This window comes from Pituophis catenifer, unplaced genomic scaffold (genome assembly GCF_029215685.1).
Source record: "Pituophis catenifer annectens isolate HBS135680 unplaced genomic scaffold, rPitCat1.0.hap2 SCAF_1, whole genome shotgun sequence".
In the NCBI taxonomy this organism is placed as follows: Eukaryota; Metazoa; Chordata; class Lepidosauria; order Squamata; family Colubridae; genus Pituophis; species Pituophis catenifer.
In genome coordinates, this window is record NW_027256881.1 from 58,608,289 (window position 1) to 58,630,127 (window position 21,839).

The 21,839-nt window shown below is 35.8% G+C and overlaps 1 protein-coding gene across 2 annotated transcripts in view; it reads right to left on the reverse strand.

Annotated features, from left to right (window-relative positions):
• Positions 1-21,839, reverse strand: part of ZFAND3 (zinc finger AN1-type containing 3) — a 110,009-nt gene that overhangs the window by 27,611 nt on the left and 60,559 nt on the right. For both annotated transcript variants that reach the window (XM_070932457.1, XM_070932455.1), the window contains 2 exons: positions 15,533-15,712; positions 7,154-7,219 (listed from right to left, as the gene is read on the reverse strand). In XM_070932457.1, coding sequence (XP_070788558.1) covers positions 7,154-7,219; positions 15,533-15,712 — 246 coding nt within the window. The remainder of the gene's footprint in view (positions 1-7,153; positions 7,220-15,532; positions 15,713-21,839) is intronic.

Sequence of the window (21,839 nt, forward strand, 5' to 3'; positions counted from 1 at the left end):
TGGGATCTCTTACAATACGTTGATCTCTAAGCACATTGTGCTGATAAGCGAGCTTCCTATAATCTTCTTGGCTGTCCTAACCACTCTCTGTATGGATTTTCTATCTCACGCACTACTGCCACCAAGCCAAACAGTGATGCAGTTTGTTAAAACACTTTCAATTGTGCCTCTGTAAAAAGTGGCCAGGACAGAAGAAGAAACGTGCTCTCCTCATCTGATGCAGGAAATGCAAACGCTGGTTTGCATAATTCACTAAGGATGATGTGTGCAGAGACCAATTCAGATAGTTAATTATCTGCACCTCCAAATACTTAATACTGTTGGCCACCTCTACAGCTGCATCCTTGATACTGAGTGGAGTATAACTATGCTAGCTCTTTCTAAAATCTACAATAATCTCCTTTGTTTTATCAAAATTTATGTGTTTGTCAGCATTTTCTATAACAAAACTTTGATTCATTCAATTTTGTTTTGGAGAAAACAGCTGGTGAAAAATGGAGAGTTCTGATACCCCTTCTTTTTCTAGTATTCTCTCCGGGGTGTGTATATATATGTATATGTGTATGTATGTATGTATGTATGCATGCATGCATGCATGCATGCATGCACACATACATACATACATACATACATATAATATATATATATATTAAATAACTGTTTTATAAGTGCCAGGAATTACAAATATACCATGGCAGATTTATAGAAGTTATGATCTAGTTATCTGCTATTCAGCTGGTTTGTGCGAACTGTTGGAGGAAATTTGGCCAAGGTTGCCAAACTGGTAGCGATGGCCGGCTGGCCATGCCCTGAACTGGTTCCCCAGTTGCTGCTCATCCGCCATGTTCGGCACCACCATGTTCTTCGTGCACACACATCCCATTGCCTTGCAAGTCCAATGGGATTCGCATGTGCGAAGAACATGGCGGCGACGGCAGCAGCTTTTTCCGCGACCTCTGGTACTTTTCAGCAGCCTGCAGCCAGCCACGGACTCTTTGACAGCCATTTTCTGGCTGTGGCGGCTGGCTGGGAGCTGCCGAAAACTCCGGTCAACTTGCCTTCTGGACTCTGGACTGGTCACCGTGCAAGGTAAGCAGCCTGAACAAAGAGGCAATAGAAGTGGGGCTAGGGCCAGGGACGTTGAAGGAGGGGAAATGGGGGCAACTGGCAAAAGGAGGGCGGAGGTAGATAGGTGGAAATCCCAAAAATGTTCCTACCTTTTCCTGTGGGCGTGGCTAGGTGAGGGTGTTATGTGACTGAGTGGGCGTGAGTGATGTCAAGTTGGCCACACCCACTCAGTCACATGCCCCCCCCACCTAGCCACACCCACCGAACCAGTAGTGAAAAATTTTGAAACCTACCACTGCTGCTATAGCTATGTAGCAACTGAAATTTTTGCATGACAGATTGTATTAGTATTTCTGGTATTCCCGGTTTACACTATTTCCTGTTCTCTATTACACTTCCATCTTCATTATCAACATAGCTAGTTCTTTTCCTATGAAGAACTAGAACCCTGCATTTTAAATAAACTAATGATAATGATATTTTGAACTACTGCAATGAGAAAGGCTATGCCAGTAAAGTAATTTTACAAGGAAAAGTTTGTATAGATTTTTTTAAGCTAGTTCCTAGCAAAATATTTTGTACTTTATATAGTTGTATTTTGTAATATTTTATTTATATTGTTTTAGCTTTTTATATTATAAACTGCCAAGAGTTACCCTGTGGTAAAATGGGCAGTCAAAAAATGTAATAAATAAAATAAAATAAAACAAATAGTCATAAAGAAAGTGATGTTTGTTACTGATTATGAATATGCCACATAATGCTATTGATTTAAAAATACCTCAGTAAAAGAGCTTAATAACAGCTGAACAATGATATATTAACCATGATAGGCCTAGAAATTGGGAATACAAAACAAGACTATGCTAAATAAAAAATCAAAAGAAAAAATGGAGTAAAGACATTTAATCTAGTACAACTGGAAAGCAAAGGATGTGACCTTTAAAGCTTCAGTATTTGTTGCAGCATGTTTACTGAGATATTATGATGAAACCAGCAATGTGGCTGAATTTCAATTTCATGCTTGGAGATGCTAATATTAGCCTAATCCTGGGCGAAATTTAATTATATGCCAATGCTATCTATCTGTCTATCTATCATCATAAATGCTATTATGATGTATTATAAATGCTCAGAATCAGTCTTCTGATTCCGAGGTTTACAGTACAACATGCATCATGTAACATTAATTAGCAAATTATCAAAATTAACAAACAGATCAAAATCTAAATGTAATGGACATAAAATTATGGCAATTGAAAACACATAGTTTGGATTTATAGCCGACATAATTTCCCATAAAATTAAACAAGTGCTGGAGTTTCGCATACAATGCCCACATATGGCACTTTATCCTCTGAATTTTGCCTAGTACCAACAATCATGTCCAATTACCTAACCCTTACATATTTTTCATTTAGGGAAATGGATGGTTTGCTAAAAAGGAAACTGCAAGCCTCCAGAAGCCCTGCATTTTCTTTTTCTAGAAAGGAATAAATTGTGTTTAAAGGACAATCCTAAACAGCAAAAGCAAAGGAAAAAAAGGGATCCCATCTATACCTACCAATCTTCAAAATGGGAAGATGGGCAACAATTCCTTTTCCTTGTTACTCATACTATTTCACTATAACATCCCAAAATAATTCATGTTTGCTAGCACAAAGGTAATGCTGCTTTTAGTTTTCCTCTATATCCAAACCTCCTAGCAGACATTCAGTTACACTGCAATCTTCACCTTGGCAGTGAGACTAATTGTGAATCACAGAGCTGTGACATCTAGCTGATTTTGATACTTTGACCCCCCACCCCCTTTCTCTCGTTTTTCCACCTGCAATTAACATCTTGGAAAACATAAACATTTGTTCATTATATTGTGACAGTTTGTCTAGTCCTAGTGTCCTATTGCCCAACACTCTGGATTCTAAAGCTTTTCTCCCTTTTTAATTTTTTTTATTTACAGAACAATTTGATTCCATATTAATCATTCTGAACATTCAAAAATACAAGTATTGTTCATTCTATGTAGCTTTGTCTGGATGGTCATGTTTCTTCTAAATTATGTATTTTTAAAAATATTGTAAGCCTCCCAGACTCTTTTTGGAATTGGGCAGCCATTAAATTCCCTAACTAACTTCCTAAAATGCGCTCCATTGCATACAATCCTGACTTTAAAAAAGACCTGTCCAATCTTGCTGTATCTGTATGTATAATGCTTCCATAATCCTTAGCTAAAGTCCTGGGTGATACCTGTGTACAGAGTATTATCCAATTAACTCCACCTGTCAGCAGAACGTCTACAATTAGCAGAAAGGGTACGTGAGAGGTGACTGCACACGTTCTCAATACCTGTTAGGGTGAACTGAAATAACCTTTTAAGTAGTCATTAGAGAAAGGAAGGAGGGGTGAAAAGAAAGGCAATTGGGAAAAAAAACCTATCATGTAGGTCCAGATTTGCTCACATAACATATTCTATCTGTAAAGAGAATGCAACTCCTGTGATCTAATCCAATGTATAAGCCATCTTTCCATCTTTTGGATAAAATCTAGCTCTTCTGCCCCCCCCCCCCCCATTATATGAAAATAAGAAAGAGAAGCACAAGTAATATTGGAAACAGCCAGCAAGATGGGACAGTAAATTTCATCAACATCCATCATGCTACCTTGATCCATTATCATGTCCTAGCATCAAATAGTCTTTGCTATGTCAGTGTAAGTCCCAAACACTTTATCCTGTTTATAATTGCTGATGAGCAGTAATACAGTTTCTATGCCTCAGCTCCTGTACGTTCCACTTCAGTGCCTACCTATTAGGTAATAACTTTTATTTACAGCTTTGCTTCATGTGCCATTCCATTAGTACAAATGAGAACTGAGCAGAGGAAGAAAAAAAAGTGTCATTAATGGGTACTGTCACTGACAGGACTGATGATGTACATTACATTATTGTACTAGTACTCCATGTCTAATAGTGAAGGCACAGGGATAGTTAGATTTAGTGTCCTCCATCAGTCAAATACTAAAAAGTTACTTAAACAGCACCTTAAAGGTCAACCAAACAGGACTTACTTACTTGGTTGTTGTTGTTTTTCTTTCTTTTTGAAATTAACTTGTGTTTTTTAAATAAAAGCAAGAGTTTTACTATTGTAGAGCAATAGTCTATCTGAATAATAATATTAACAGAACTTTTGCTGGTTTTGTATAAAAAAACAGGAACAGGAAAAGTTTAAGCATACAGTTAATTTCAATAAATTAACCAAGAAATTTGATATGCCGCCCTTCTCCCGTAGGACTCGGGGCGGCTCACAGAATAAAAACAGCATAACAATAAAATAATGGTAAAACAGGGCAATTTAAAATCCCCAAACAATTAAAACCATTGCGGCAGATCAGGGAATTTGCTGAAAAAGCCATGTCTTCAGGTCGGCGCGGAAAGTGCGGAGATTGGGGGCCGTCCGGAGCCCGGTGGGTAACCCGTTCCAGAGGGTCGGCGCACCCACAGAGAACGCCCTCATCCTGGGGACCGCCAGCCAACATTGTCTGGCCGACGGCACCCGGAGGAGGGCAGTCCTATGTGAGCGCACTGGGCGGTGGGAGGCCGGTAGGAGGTGATCCTGCAAGTACCCCGGGCCCATGCCACGAAGGGCTTTATAGGTAAGTACCAGCACCTTGAAGCAGATCCGAAGGGCCACCGGCAGCCAGTGCAGCTCACGCAGGAGAGGTGTTACACGGGAGTAACGGGAAGCTTCCGTAACAACCTGCGCGGCCGCATTCTGGACCAGCTGGAGCCTCCGGGTGCACCCCAAGGGCAGCCCCATGTAGAGGGCATTGCAGTAATCCAACTGAGGTGAAACATCACATGACCACACTGCTTAGTGAAAGTAGGTCTGTTAGTCCTGGTTGTGGTTGTTAGGTGAAGGCCATCCTGTAGGTAAGGACTTCACGCTTCTCCTGCCCTGTGCAAACACTGCTTTATCCCACTGCCTCCTTCCCAGCTGGGCCTGTCAAGTTCCTTTCAGAAAATGAGGCTCTGCCATCCTGCCATACTTGCCTGTGTATAAACTCCGACATGCATTCCACTACTTTCTGTGCCTGCCTCCCCCAGCTGACCACGTTAATTATCATTGTTTTCTGCCACATCTTGATGGCTGATGTCAGTTACCATTATTTGTACTTAGTTTGGAAGAGCTGTTTATTTATTCATTTACATCCCGCCTTTATTATTTTTATAAATAACTCAAGGTGGCAAACATATCCAATGGATCTTCCTCTTTCAATTTTCCCAACAGCCCTGTGAGGTGAGAGAGGTTAAAGGGTATGACTGGCTCAGGGTCACCCAGTTGGCTTTCATGATTAAGGTGGAACTTGAACTCATGGTCTCCTACTTTCTAGTCTGCGCCTTAATCACTAGACCAACTGGCTCTATATATCTTCTTTGTATATTGCCATAATCCTTATGGATTTAAAGCAATTCAATCTCATGAATACCAAATGAAGTAAAACTATGACATATTGATTTTATTTTTGTACAGTGATTGTACCACCTTCTCATCTGACCCCAAATAAACAGAAGCAGTTTAAATTCCAGCACTACTTAAAAACTAGAAAGGCCCAGGGAATCTGTACTGAGTTTCAATGTTAACACATTTCCTTGAAATGCTTTAGAATACTAAAGATCCTTATGCATTTGAAAAATATACTAAATTTACTATTTTGAAATTAATACAGAAATCTTGACATTAATACAGATGTTTCATAAATCTGTATTTAGGGATTTTTTATTTTCATCACTTACAAGATGATGCAGTTTATCAGAGAAAGGGGGTTTAAAATTCTTTTAAAATAAGCATTTGGGGATTCTTCCCTCACAGAGTTCTGTCATGAATTATATGGAGTGCCTTAGAGTAGCTGCTGTATCACGTCTTAGCATAATTATGAATCAAGATAGGCTATTAAGACATTATATATTTATACTACCTTTTTATATATAACTCAAAGTGGTGAACATACCTAATACTTCTCTTATTTTCATTATTATATCCCTGTAAAGTGTATTAGGCTGAGAGAATGATTGACCCAAAATCACACTTCCCAACTCCAATCAACTTCAGATTTTGTTGAAGATTGAGGAGAATTTGAATTCTATAATATATTTTTATTGTGTTTACATTAAACATAAACAATTGCTGGGAATGTAATTCTGTGTGATTGCTAACTGAAGGTTACCTGTTGGGTTTCAGCATTTAAAAAAAAGAAGGTAATTATCACAACAGCTGTAATCATGTATCCCTTGGATTTTTATAAAACTATGCTAGGATGATCTTGGTTAATACTTGAATGGGAAATTGCAAGGCTTTGAGAACGAAAAATCAAAAAACATCCCAAAAGAATGCAAACCACTTTTGTATTGTGAAGAAAACAACATGAATATGTCTAGGTAGTGACAAGGGGTTGAATATAGCACAAACTTCACTTTTACCTTCAATTTACAGGCTTGCCAAATCAGGTCATGTGTTATGAAGGAATTAATCCTTCACTCCATATTATTTATTTTGCCACATTGGAGGACACTACAAATTATTGCTTTCTACCTCACCTTGCAAAGAATGGTTTGTCTGGTGAATTCAGAAATTAATGATGCATCTCCTAATGAGTAATATGAGAAGTAACTTCTGGAACATTTTATCCAGCAAGCAGTTTACATCATTGGGGAAGATGAATATCAGACAAATAAGGCACTTGTATCCTTTTGATTATGGAAGTTGCAATGCAACTTATAATATTAGTGCTTTAATAAAGTCCATATTTTATCTTTTTTTCCTCCAGAGGGAAGAATAGGGCTGGTTGAACATGATTGTTGCTTCTGTAGGAATACTTGCAGGATTAGTTTCTGCTGACTTTGCCCTCCCCTATCACTTTCACTTTCACTAGTAAATTATTAAATACATAGCATAAAATGAGATGTGATGGCTTGCAATAGAAGAAATAAGGGTTTTATGAATGAGATCTTTCTCTAGGTCAGTTGAACAGCTTAGTGACCTGGACATTATTCTTTCATAATATATAGTCTTTTAAAAATAAAATTTACCTGAATCACAAGATCTTTTGGTTGCTGTGGTTAAGGAAACATGAGCTGTATCTGTGCATGGCCCACCTAGAAATAGAAATCAATAAATTAATTCCAGTAGTATTAGCATTTCAATAGTGGTATTCTAGAAAAAGACTATTTCTTGGATAATTAATATTGGTTACATGAATCACAACATAAATATTGTGGGAATGGATAAAGGAAAGGATAAACAGTGATAAGGCTATTTCTGTTTCTCCACTAGTCATTCCTTTCGGTTTCACCTTTATTTTGACTAAGATCCACATATAATAACCCCAACTTCATGACTCCCATATGGTTTTGAACATCTCCTCTCCTTTTTATTTGGTAAATAAAATTCAAAGTTAACCAAAGCCTTGATTACTAGGGTTAATCTACCAGGGTAAAGAAACCTTTTAGATAGCAGACATCATTCATGCACTTTCATGTAACACTGTGAATGCCAATAAAACTAATGAAAATCTAAACACTGACATTTTAAAACACCAATGATTAAATAGTTTTCAAATCTTATTAGGCTTCTTATAAACAGAAATTTTAGCCATTTAACCTAAAAAAATGACTGTCATCAATACCACCATATTGCTTTATTAATATTGCTTTGGAGAACAATGGATGCCATACACAAACACCACTTGGCTGATGTTGATGCAGATACTTTTAAGATCTTATAAGGCTGACATGCTCCAAGCTCCACTGCTTCAGCAGCCTCATCTAGTGGAACCCGAGACATTCCTTTTCTGTCATTGCTTCTGTCCTTTGGAACAGCATTCCACTGAAATCTGACACGTCTTGATTCTGTCTGCCTTTTAGGAGCCATCACAGGTATGATTCTTTCCTAAGGCATTGAGTCTGGCAGTGGTGTGGCCTGTTTGATGTATTTGCTGATAAAGAAATAAAGGGAAACTAGTATAGATCTATTTCAAGCTATTTAGCTCTCATCAGCTAGCCAGACCCATACTCGGATTCAAACTTGGGCAAAGTTCGAATCCGAATAAGGGTATGGCTAGCTGATGAGAGCTAAATAGCTTGAAATAGATCTATACTAGTCTCCCTTTATTTCTTTATCAGCAAATATAAATTTGATACAAAATAACTTGTTGCAATAGCGACTGCCTGAGGGCTCCTGGATTGGAGCTGAAAGGCGAAAGGGAAGCAGTATGCTCCCTCCCATATTGGGGTAGACCAGGTGCTTTGACAGAAAAAACACTAAATATATATATAAATAAAAAAATCCTTTCAATTGTATGGTTTTTGGGAAGTTGTTATTTGACATTGTACACTGCTCTGAGTTGTGTGTGAATGGGCAGCTCTCTCTGTCTCTGTGTGTGTGTGGGGGGGGGAGAGGGAGGGAGGGAGAGAGATTAAATCACACACACACACACACACACACACACACACACACACACACACACACAGATATAAAATTTATATTTCGCTGATAAAGAATTTGGTATAAAATGGTTTGTCGTCAATGCGACTGCTTGAGGGCTCCTGGATTGGAGCTGAAAGATGAAAGGAATGCAGTATACTCCCTCCCACATGTTGGAGTAGACCAGGTGCCTCGATAGAAAAACACTTTATATATATATATATATATATATGAGGAAGAAAAGAAATTAAGAAAAAAGAATTACAGGTAGCCCTCAACTTATGAACAATTGTTCAGTAATTGTTCAAAATTATGATGAAAATGTACAAATTGTGCCCAAAGTTATAGCTCTTGCAGTGCCCACTGCTAACGTGTGAATAGCAGGAGAAAAACAGCAAAGATCAGCTGAGTGTAGCATAGCCTGTGGAACGCAGGGCTGTGGAGGCAACTGGAGCTATGGGCAAAGGTACTGGTATGGCTGGCTGCAATGTAGGATTTTAAAAGGCATTTCTGAGTGGCAGGTGACGGAAGTTGCAGTCTCCTGCACTCGTAAGTGCTGCTGGGCCAGCTGTGGTTTTACAATGCACTGCAGCACCTCTCAACTCATGCACAGTCTGCACCAGGTCTCCCAGGGCCTTCCCAACTCCCTTTATGGCAGCCCCCGCCTCCTTACTTGAGATTCCCCCTCCTTAATAACTCAAAATTCTTGAATAAGAAAAAGCTGGGAATGTTAAATTTCAGTCACTAAGCGATGCAGTCATGTGATGCCTTGGTTTACAACCGCATCTTTTAGCAATGGAAATTCCGGATTCAATTGTGGTCTTAAGTGCCACAGTGTATAAGGCTTAATTAACACATATCATGACATGATTAAGCCTCTGGTAGCACTTACCCACATGTTAAAAAAAAAATTGAGAAGCTGGAAATATTTCAAAATTATAGGCAATCTTATGCTGAACAAATAAACTGGGAGTTATACAATCCATTTTGATATAAACACAAATATATAATCTATTTTCATGACTTTTACTGTGGTGAAACTATGGTTCAGGATCAGGTTGGATATAGTTAAAAATAAAATGTATAAACCAATCATTTGTATGCTGATATAGTTACAGAATTCAGATTCAGATGTTGTTGGGAGAATGGCATTTCTGAAAGGCTGCTGTAAAACCTAATTTTATAGTAAGAAGTAAATCATCAAGGCATCACTGAAAAATTGAGAGTTTGGTAGGCTGAAAATCACTAACCTATCAACCTATTGTTGCCAGCATAACTAAAGTTTTTTGTAAAAGATTTATTGTACTCTCATATTCTGTCTTAATTAACATGACATTTGCATAACACAATTAATTTTCAACTATAGGCACAATGGATTAATTAGGAACACATCATCCTTTATTAACTACTTCGTCAATTTCATCTCATCATAATCTTGAAGATTTTACCTCTGCAAGATTAGCCATGCAAACATATACCAAATTCTATATTCTAATAAAGTTCTGGGTATCTCAATGAAAAATAAAACATATAATAAATACAAGTGTTACTATAATATCCTTCAAACATGCAATTAATTATTTTTATGCCCTTTACTAACATACGTAAAAACTATTTATGAAAAGCTTTAAATTCTAATGATTCAGAGCAGAATCCCTAGCCTTATTTCTGTACCAACATCAACTCAAATTCAGAAAATTTTGATGTGGGATTCTGTACCAGAAAACTCTGCATTCAAGAAAATGTTCAAATTTGAAGTAAGAAGTGATAGGTGACAAACATGAAGATTACCTATTGTGGTAAGAGCCTCTAGATATTCTACACAAATATAGTTCTTAGTAATATAAATCACTGCTTACCAACAAGTTCAAGCAGTTTTTTTAATAAATATATGGATTAGAACATAAACAATAGCAATCTGAAACTGTATATTGACTATTTCATATATAAAATATAAGGTTTCTCCTTCATGGCCATGTTAATGTGCATTTATCCTCTTAACGAGCTGGTAGAAAATTATGCAGATATAAATCATACTGCCTCCAAAGGAAATCATTCTTTTTGTATTAAATTTACATCGTGCCTCTCACTCAGGAACTTGAGGCGGTGTGTTAAAGAAGTTTACTGCTCCTTAGCAATAAGGCAAGCAAGAGATATAGTGCTTGTGGACAATTTCAGGATAAGGACTGGTAGAGTCTTTGCCTGTATTTTTCCTTTCATCAAGCGAGATGTCTTCCAAACACATTCTTTCAAGTCCTTATGAGGTGGACCCCATCTCTTGACAGAAGCCCATCATGTAGGTAGAATCTACATTATAGACCATGGTCTACAAATACATTGGCAAGAAAGTAACAACCCATTGCTTTCCATAATGGAAGAGTGAGGTAGTTAGAGAACTATGGGCCTCAGTCTGAAACAAAAGTGTTAAGCTGCATTAAGTGAAGATTTCTCATTCTACTGGAAGGTGTTTTTCCACTGTGTGGGTGTGATTTTCTAGAAGACAGCTCAATGGGCAGGAGATAAAACTTCCTTCTATTTCATTCTATGCATATATTGAATCCCACACGGGACAGATAAACCCATAAGCAACTAGCAGATTTATAAAGGTGCAATTCTCTCTTCCATTAGTTATTTTCTTTTGGTCCAACTATGAGGGAGGAAGAGAACTTTCTTCTATAACCAGCATTCTACTAATATTCCTGTTAATAAAAAATATTTATGGCTACTAAGTTTTAGCCTAATTTAGCCTAATACACAGACAGACATGTGAAAATGAAACAGATCAATAAGTTAAGATTCGTCCTCCTTTTGTGCAGCAAAACAAAAGCAATTTCATTTCAAGGTTAACTACATTATAAAAGTATTGCCAAATGATTCATACCTTTACAATAAATATATTGGTACCTCAGTGCTGGATAGCATTCAGTTAAAAGCTCAATTATTTTAAAGGGCTTCTAGATGGCAATTGGCTTTCTTCAGCTAGGGAATTGCTTTTGTAAACATGTATACACAGGAAATTTACAAAGTTAAAAATCAACGGTACCAGATCTACAGTTTTATTAATTTATTAAACACATTTATATGGCCCTCCAACTCACATATGGTGACTCTGAGTGGCTTACAAATGGTTCTTCTTAAATACTGGCAGAAAAAAACAGTTGAGATAAAGGAAGAACATTGATGCAAACCAGATGGTAACTGAATACTTGTTTATGAATACTTACTTCCTAGATATCCTTAGGAACCTAATTCTGAGGCTCTAACAGAAGATACCTAAAGAAATGGCAGCTGAAATATGCAAAATGCAGCATTTCAAAATTACTTTCAAAATATGGCACTAAAAAGACAAAGCTTTTAACTCAAAATGTCAAAAGATTATACATGAATTTAATAGCCAATTTTTAAAAATATCACTGTGGGAAGTGGTAGCAAATAATGGATGCATTTTAGAAGATGCTATCAGCAAGATAAGCAAAAATCCTAGACTGTCCTTTGACAGTCTTGCCTAAACCCTGCCTAAACCCTGAATCTATCCATGAATGTGTGCAATTGGAAGATGCCTAATTTATCTACATAATCTTTGAAAAAGATCATTGATTAGAAATACAAACATATAAGAAACAACCAAAGAGAAACTAAATTTGTCATGGAAATCTTTAGAGCTACTGCTTGTAATCTGCATATATAGCCATGTGTAGAAAACTTTAGCAATTTCTTTTTAGTAATTTTTGTTTTTAAGGCTGTGTAGGGTCCTTCTATTCAAATGATGCTAATTACATAATTATTTTTAAGTGTTGCATCCTACAAGATTTGTGTAGCAAAGTTATTTGCTTCATATTACTTTATTATTTCTATTTCTCATGCTTTCATCTATTCTTTTAAGTTTCTGCACCCTCTCATCTTTTGAACTTTTTTCTGCATCCAACACAGGAAAAACATATAAAGTGAAATTGCTCCTCCTCCTCTTTGGTGGGGTCAGTTTCTTTTGATTATATTTTTCTAGTTGTATATTCCAATCATGGGTTCCATCCCACCAAGTTTATTATATCTGCCTTCATGTACTAGGACTTCAGATCCTCCGTTTGTTCCCCATAGTTTGAGCATTAGTGTGTAGATATCTGAGCCCTTTTTTTGACTGACCTTGTGTTTGCTTGCTATGTCTCCTGTTTTATACCTGAGTGCCCCTTCCTTCTCACCACTTCCATTTTCAAATTAACTGTCTTGGAATTTATCCTTTGGGTTTGGTCCTAGAAATTGGCCTCTTTCCCCACCAGATTTAGTTTAAAGGCTTTTGGATGACCCAAGCGAGATGTCTTCCAAATACATTCTTTCAAGTCCTTATAAATTGGACCCCATCTCTTGACAGAAGCCCATCATGTAGATAGCATAGAGTCTACATTATAGACCATGGTCTAGAAATCCAAAGTTTTCTTCATGAGACCATCCCTTCAGCCAGATGTTTTCCTCTGAAATCCTCCATTCCCTCACTGGATGTTGACTATCTATTGGAAGCATGGATGAAAATACCACATGCGCTCCTAAATCTTTTGCCTTCCTATCTAGTCCTTCATGGTCCCTTGATACCTTTACAGGCTCTGTAATGCAATGACACACATGTCTTGTCAGATCCAACTGCTTTTTAGTACAGATTTTTCTCTAAGAATATTTGGATACTTAAGGAAAGTAAAAAAAAAAAATCTACATTTATTCCCATTAAATAGGACTACAATACTGTATATTGCAATATAAGCAAAATGTTACAATTGTTCTCTGTTTATATTGTAGAACAATTAACCTTAATTTATGACCTTGTCAAGTTTGTTTGGAAGGATAAAGCTTAATAAAATGATGTCTTTTAAAACTAAGAACACTTAATAAAACTTTGGTAGAAATGAAGTTAATGATTACATGTCCCTATTCTTACTGAAATGCAGGCACTCTATTCAGTATAGTATGAAGAAATGTACTGTGCTGAAAAATATTAATATTTTAAGAAACATTGCAATGAAAGAACATTTGCATTATAGAATTTTCTGCAAAACAAAATAAACAGAGAAAAAGCTCTTAAATCAATATTTAAAATACATTTACAGTTTGGACATTCTTCATTATGGGAAAGAAACTTTCACACTGAGACTATCAATTAGAAAAGCTCCATCTGCTTTATAATTAGCTCTGATAAATGATACTAATCTGAACAACAGAAGAAAACTTTGTTTGGGAGGGCAAGAAGGAAAAGAGGAATAGTTGAAACTGCATATAAATTTAACCTTGGTTTTATTTATAGTCATTCCAGCAGAAAGCCATCAAGAATTTTGGATAGATATTTTCAAACATGTTGTCTTGTGCTGCCTCATATCAATTGTCTGTACTATGCAAAAGTTGCAAAGTTAACATATTTACAAAATAATTTCTCTCATCTGTGTTTCTTTACAACGTAATTGACATAACTGTAACAATTTAGTCTAACAAACAAGAGGCTAGAAAGTGGACAATCATTAACTTTGGTGTATCTGCAGAGAAATATACAGACAGAGCTATTTAAATCAAATATTACTATGCATATAGTAGACAAAAGAAATACTGAGTTGTGAAAAAGAAAAAATCAGTAGGTTAAATTATTTTTACCAATACATGGTCGCCCAGGGTTGCTACTTTAATGAAGCTGAATTACATCAGATAATGTTTGGAGTCCTGTACTGTTTTGTGTAGAAAAGAAACCAACACCAGAACTCTTCTGGATTTTGGGTTTGACCAGTTTGAATAGCTAGCTGTGAAGAGTGATATAGATGAACTGGGAGGATGATAAAAAGAGTCTAGTATGTACAATTAAGTTGGAACATAAAATGTCAAGGATAAGGGCTGATGTATGAAGAGCAAGGAAGAAGAAAAAACTAAGAAGAAAAAAGAAATGTTAGGTTGATTGATGAAGGGAAAAAGAAAAGAACTTACAGATCAATTCTCTAAAAGAATGGAGAGAGAGTAAACTCTCCTAAACCTTACATTTAAGAGGGATCTGCCATAACCAAGTGGATATGATAGAAGTGGTGGAGTTCGAGATAGAACAGTATTTGATGGCTTGTGGGTTGTTTGAGCATTTTCTCTGTAAAAATTGGAATCACTGGTGGGCCTCTAGTATTGTTTCCACTTCATTAGAGGGCAGGATGATAACAATGATAAAGTTGAAATCTTGGATTACTGTAACATGCCTCTACAAGAGGCTGCTTCTGAAGACTATTCAGAAACCACAGCAGGTGTAAACTGCATTGGCTTACTGCTGAAGGATGAAAGCTGTTCAACAAGATAACGCCTATATTGCAGACACCATATTGATTATTAACATATCCCTGGATAGAATTCCAAGCACTAGTTATTGCTTATGCAGCTCTTCCTGGCTCACATTCTAGGTAACTGAGGTATCATTTGTTCCACATAAATTTGCCTATTCTGTATATTCCTGCCAGAACATTTGCTACAGATTTCTAGAGTCTTGAAAAATAAGAAGACTCTGAGGCCTGGACTCGTATTTTATATTAAATATAAATAGGGAAGATCCAGTGGAAGTGGATCAATCTACCAGAATGAAAAAGTAAAAATGACCTTCAAAAAGCTTGTTTTGCAAAAAGTATTTATACCCACTGTATACATGGTGCACAGTACCATCTATATTTTTGTAAAAAAAAAAAAAAAAAAAAAAAAAATCTGTAGAAATGTTATAGTGAAAACTTCTGTTTCTAAAGCATAATCTTAACAGTTAAATTATAGATTCACAGATTAAACTGGGAAGTATTCTGAAATGGATATATACAAGCAACCAAATGCTTTTCTACAATTATATCTAAATAAGAAAGAAACATTTATTCCCTTTTCTTCAACTAGAACTTGACAATCATTCTCAAGCTCTTCTCTACCCCTAACTTTAAAGGGCTAAAATCCTTAAATTCCAGAACAGCCTAATGTAATCTCCTCTCAGTCTGTATACTTACATTCCTCTTTGCTCAAGGAAGTTACATTCAGTTCTGTCGAAAGTTGCTGGTTGGAGTTAACAGTCTGTGTCAATAGAGAGGTATTACTGTTGTCACTATTTGTTTCTCCAGAGAACAAATCCGATTGGCTGTTACTTGTGCTGGGAGTGGACTCATCATCTGGTTGCTTCTTTTGAAAATCTAACATGACACAAAGTTAAAGAAGTGTTACAAGGCCAAAAATACATTATTCAATATATAAAAAATATTATATTTTACACAGAAATTGCAGATACTTGTAAACGAATCAAACCTAGTTATAACTCTTTCTTTCTCTACAAGACGATATTGTGACGTGATTCAATGGGCACTATTCCATTAAAAATGTCAGCTTATATATTTAACAAGTATTTAAAAAATAGAAATAACAGTGTAGTAAATCATTAAATGGGACTAGTGGTGCTGTTTTTTTTGAAAATTCTAAAGTGGCAATGAAAATTGTTCTACTTTAGTTAACTGTTTTGAAAGAAGCTGAATTGTTCTATTAGGCAAAAAACATTATTTGCACTCTGAACTGACTTTATTTATCACCAATTAGTGTCATTTCAAATTATGGATTTTTTCATATTGTATTCCTTGCAACTTTAGATCGTGGGTTTAGGAAATATTTAAAATGTATTTTTTTTTGCTTAACTTTTTAAAACAAACAATTAAATCCATGATTTCTATGAACTTGCATTCCTTTACTTTATTATGAATATGTTACATTTAGAGGTGTGTTTTGGATTAATTTTTTCAGAATCTATCCAGAGACTTGTCAATTTGGAAATATCTATTCAATATCAACACTATTTTCTGACTAAACATTCTTGTTTGGAACTTTGGCCAACAATTATTTTAAGTAGTTTTGAATGCCTTTATATTCTCAAATATTTCTCTAAAAAGGAAAAAAGTTTTATGCAAAGTTATATGGGCACAAATTGACATGTTCAGTGATTCTATAATTCGAAGGTATATGTATGTATGTATATGTGTGTGCGTACGCTCTCTCTCTCACACACACACACACACATACACACACACACGACACCCCTGTCCCAGAGTACTCTATTAGGATGAGAGTAGTAAAAATTTAGTCTGTCAAGATTCTATCTATTGAGTGTAAGCAAATAAAGAACTGAACTTTGGTAGGATTATTCTAATGTACGTCATCTTGGGTTGGGCCTGACACGTGATCTTCAAAAAGTAGAGTGCAACAAAATATTAAAATGTATTTACATAATAAAAGAAATAACAAAGACAGAACAAGGAAAGAATTAAGGCAATGTTCATTACTAGCTTGTCCACTATAATCACTATAAACTGACACCCAGTATCAGTTTATATTTAGTTTATTTTAGTTTAAAAAGAAATTAACTCAAATGAAATTGTTTCAGGGTTATCTTTCCTGCAATAAAATTTGAATACCATATCAAAGGAGAAATAACAAAATTATAAATCTTTTTTTGCTAATACCACCAGACGTGCTATTCTTCCTTAAAGTGAAAAAAAATCATACATTTTAAAGCTCCATTTGCAAGCCTCTTACGTGCTTTTTCTTTCACACACAAACTTTTATATTACTTTATTAGAGAACTACATTAAAAAATTGGGAAAAAAGGGGGGAAGGGAATTGCGTGGCAATTTGGCTTTAAATTTAAGAAATGCATCTTAGATCAGCTTATATTAAATGCAACCAAGCCATAAATATGTGTCCAGATTCATCTGTTGTTTCTAGCACCAGCAGCTGAGCTGTACTGAGTTTTCAAGCTAGAACCCTCCCTCCCCGAAACCCACCTGCTTCACATTTGCAAAAATGTGTATAAATGACAACAGTGACTTGCCTATTTTCATTTTCTTTTACTTCTCCTTAGCAATTTTAATCAGTACAGAACCACCCAATTGTATTTATTTAGTATTTAAACAAATCCCCAAATTAGAAGATAACTATAGGGAAAACCACAAGGTTTCCAGGCTAAAAAAATCTTCAGTGCAATGCTGGTATCACACAGAGAAATCTCAGAAGTAGGCTTATGAACTGATTGATACAGAATTTAATTATACTTCATTCAGAGAGCATGTGGAATTGAGTATTATTTTAATAAAAAAAAATCCACAATCAATTAGTATCTCTTGTAATGCTAGCAACTTTATAGCCCTCACTTATATGCCCTTAAAGATGTCTACAGAGAACTCTAGAATTTAGGAACATGGGTCTATTATTTTTAATTAATTTCTGTAGACCACCACCTGAGTTTCAATTAGAGCTTAAGTGCAGCTAATTTTCATAATCTAAATTCAAAACACTTTCAAATGTTTGCCTCAAAAGTGAGAGGAGAATTCTAGTTAGAACGTAAAATATACTTTGAATAAGTCTTCTAGAATATAACAAATGAAAGAAGATAGGTTAACCATTACAGACTTCAAATATATGAAAAGTATCAGAGAAGCAGCATATTTTCAAAAGTTACTCAGTGGTGACATTTACAAATAAATAAATAATAATATTGATGATTTTTAGTTTGTCTAAAATCTAAAAGTAATTTAAATTCCATATCAACTGATTAAGAGATTTAGTTTCCTAGCACATATTTGCTTACTCCTATATATCTGGAGGTGTGATTTTTTTGGAAAGAATTAATGTTGTGACAGGAAGAGAGAACATCTAACAGCTTAACAAAAGAAAATGAATTCATTATGTGTAATATAAAGAACAGGCCTTGCACACAATTCACAGAAAAATAAAATATCAAATTAATGAGCTAACACTTCTAAGAATTTTCTATAAACCTCAAACAATGTTATTACCTTCCAATAGGGAGGGATTTAGCATGTCTGTTTAATTCCCCTTTGCTTTTTAACTTTTATATAAACTTCTGAAAAAGTTTATCTGGGCTATTATATGCAGGTGACACTGTGTTTCTTTCAGAGGTACCGGGCAGAACCCTTACTTATAGTTTCCTTCCTATATTGATCCTATTAACAAAAAGCCCCAAGATAAATAAGTGAAATATCATGCAAGGCAATTTAAATTATTTAAATATTTAGTGTTAGCGATTTCATGCCTAAGGAAATTTTTTAGTTCTACCAATAGAGTCACTTGTTGAGATGGGTGGGTACAGAAATCATATAAATACATAAAAATTTGAAAGGAGGCAATTTTAGGTCTTTTCTTGTCAACTTATATTAAACCAGGGCATTGGCGTAGTCTTCTATACAGAACTCAGTTAGGGTCATATTCCAGTTATTCTCCCCTTGAAATACTACTATCCTTATTCCTGAAGGCAGTGCTTTCAAGCCCAACTGCAACCGCAGTACTGCTTTCACACTGCAGGCTGGTTTACTTAAGTGTGGAAACTCATATTTAGCTAGCAATCTTTAATCTACTGAGTTTTAATTTCTGGCCAACAGGTCTGGCTCCTCAAATAATCTTTGATAATTCCATTCAGCCTAAAAGACGACCTATTGGAAACAACATTGACCAATGGCCTCTCTCAAAGGTCCATGATCTATGATCAAACGAGGGTACTTCTTAAATAGCAATTTCAGAAAATTGAATTGCAAAATAAGTGAAAACTGGTTCTTGGTAATGTTGAATGTGTATCTAATTAAATGGCATACTATCTTGGAATCGCCTGGTAACTGCAAAGCCTTTTCAGAAGATCTATTTAATGTTAGTTGAGCATCTTGTAGTACAGGAGCTTTTATAGGAAGCTACACAGTAGCTTTAATAAACTTTGTAGACTATTTAGATGCATTCTTTCTCTCTGTAAACAATAGCCTGCTATTGCAATCTATCAATATTTTGCACGGGTACATGCATAGTGTAGCAATAAATAATCAATGGGTGCTAGCAAAACTAGTAGTCCTTTTCTGATTTGTTGTGTAATCTCCAATTGTTCTATGTTATTATAATTGGAATTACTGTAAGTTAATTGCAGGTTATTTCAAGTTCTTGCAGGTTATTTCAAGTACTGGTCTTTGGTCCTAGTAAATACTTTATTCATATGACACCCCTGTAATGCTGATGAAACATTATGTTCAGGCATATCTATCAAGCATGCCTTATACTTTATTTGTAACATCTGTTCCTAGCTTCTGAATTCTTATAGCATGGTAGAAGAGAAGTTATCAGAGAAGACAACCTGATCACGGCTACAGAATTAGAAAGGTAAATTGACCATTTATATTCAATTTATTAAACTTAAATTTACGCCCAATTTATTGAACTTAAAACAAATTAAGTCAATTTACTTAAATTTAAACACTTTCAAGGATGGAATTCTAGATTTATGTGTTCGAATTTAAATATTTTAAGTGTTTATCTAATTAGCAGCAGCTGCTCTTGCCTCTTTATGGAATTATAAACATTAAATATGTCATTTTTACCATACCACAATCTGATCAGAAAAGATTATTTGCAAACATCATTAATAAGATTTGGATGACAAAATTAACTTTCATCCTCTGAACATTAATATGACTCATAACGTAATAATAAATTGGACCCTTAAATAAATTGGGACACATTTAACAACCCACAATCCTTGCTTAACAATGATAAACGGGAATGCCAGGTTTATGATTACCAAATGTTATGGTAACACATGATGTTGTACTTTATGACCACATAGCTTAATGACAGAAATTCCAGGCCCAATTATCATCTTTAATCAAATACTACATATAGCTCCTACAGGTCATTCATTCATCATTTGGACAACCATTTAGGTTTCCTGCCTGAGCAGGGGATTGAACTAGAACACCCAACTCTAATATCCTATCCTATCCTATCCTATCCTATCCTATCCTATCCTATCCTATCCTATCCTATCCTATCCTATCCTATCCTATCCTATCCTATCCTATCCTATCCTATCCTATCCTATCCTATCCTATCTTACCCTGAGAAACACTAGCAATATGAGTAGCAAGTTACATACATTTAAGTGTATTTTCAATAAATATTATAGGCTAACACAAAGAGAAGAATAACATTGATATACGGGTAGTACATCTTACAGGTTGGACAATTGAGACCAGGAACTTAGTCGTAAAGCAAAGTGTTTGCTAAGTGAAAATCATGTGACTGCAACTGTACTTGCTCACTCTGGTGCTGGGATAATTATTAAGATCATTACAAGGTCGGTAAAATGAGGACCCAGATTGTTGGGGGCAATATGTTGACTCTGGTAAACTGCTTATGAGGACTGTAAAGCACCGTGAAGCAGTATATAAGTCTACGTGCTATTGCTATAATATTTGTGTTTACGTTCATTAGAGAATGAATGGGGATTACAAGAGTATAAACAGACACAGAACGGGGAGAACATATTGAAAGGAATGCACTAGCACTGTTTGCCTAGCATGCTCATGATTGTCAGCCAGCTGCTTAAGAGGAAGCAAAAGCCGTTGGTGTGAAGCTGACTGGGTCTTGTCAATTTCAGGCAGCCTAATCAACTAATTAATGTTGAAACCCAGTTGAACTTGACTTGCAGTTGATACTTTTCAGGGACTCGCTGGGGTGAGGGGTGGAGCAGCTCAGGAGAGAAAGGTTGCTTAGGTGACCTTTCCACGCTCCAAAGAGTCAGGGGAAAACCTGGTCAGACACATAGGGCGATGTGTACTAACTGAACATCATGGCAAACACATCACAGAGAGGTACTGCGAAGGTTGTAAATGCAGACACTAACTGCAAGGTTACTTTTTAATCACTATCATAACTTTAATTGGTTGCTGTCCAAGGAATTCACTAAATGAGGACTACCTGTAAAATGTCCCAAGGGTGCTTTTTCAAGAGGCAACTGGACTTTCTGTTTTTTCTTTGAAGACGTTTTGTTTCTCATCCAAGAAGCTTCTTCAGCTCTTACTGGATGGTGGGGAATGAAAGGATTTATACTCCTTGCAGACAGCTGTCATTTGCATTCTTTTAAGAGTCATTGAGGCCTAGGTTTATCTGTGTCATAAGGATTACCTGAGTAGTGCAAATGGGCGTGGAGCCTTCTTGACCAGCTGTCTGCAAGGAGTATAAATTCTTCTATTTCCCATCATCCAGTCAGAGCCGAAGAAGCTTCTTGGATAAGAAGTGAAATGTCCTCAAAGAAAAACACGAAAGTCCAGTTGCCTCTTGAAAAAGCAACTTTGGGACAACTATGACCTGGATAACTGAGAATCTCCATAGACGTGTAAAATGCTGTATAGTAGTACATTTTAGATAGTGCACATGAAATTTATTTTACAAGCTTATAAATCTACTGATTATTAATAAATGGCCCTTATTGTGTAATGA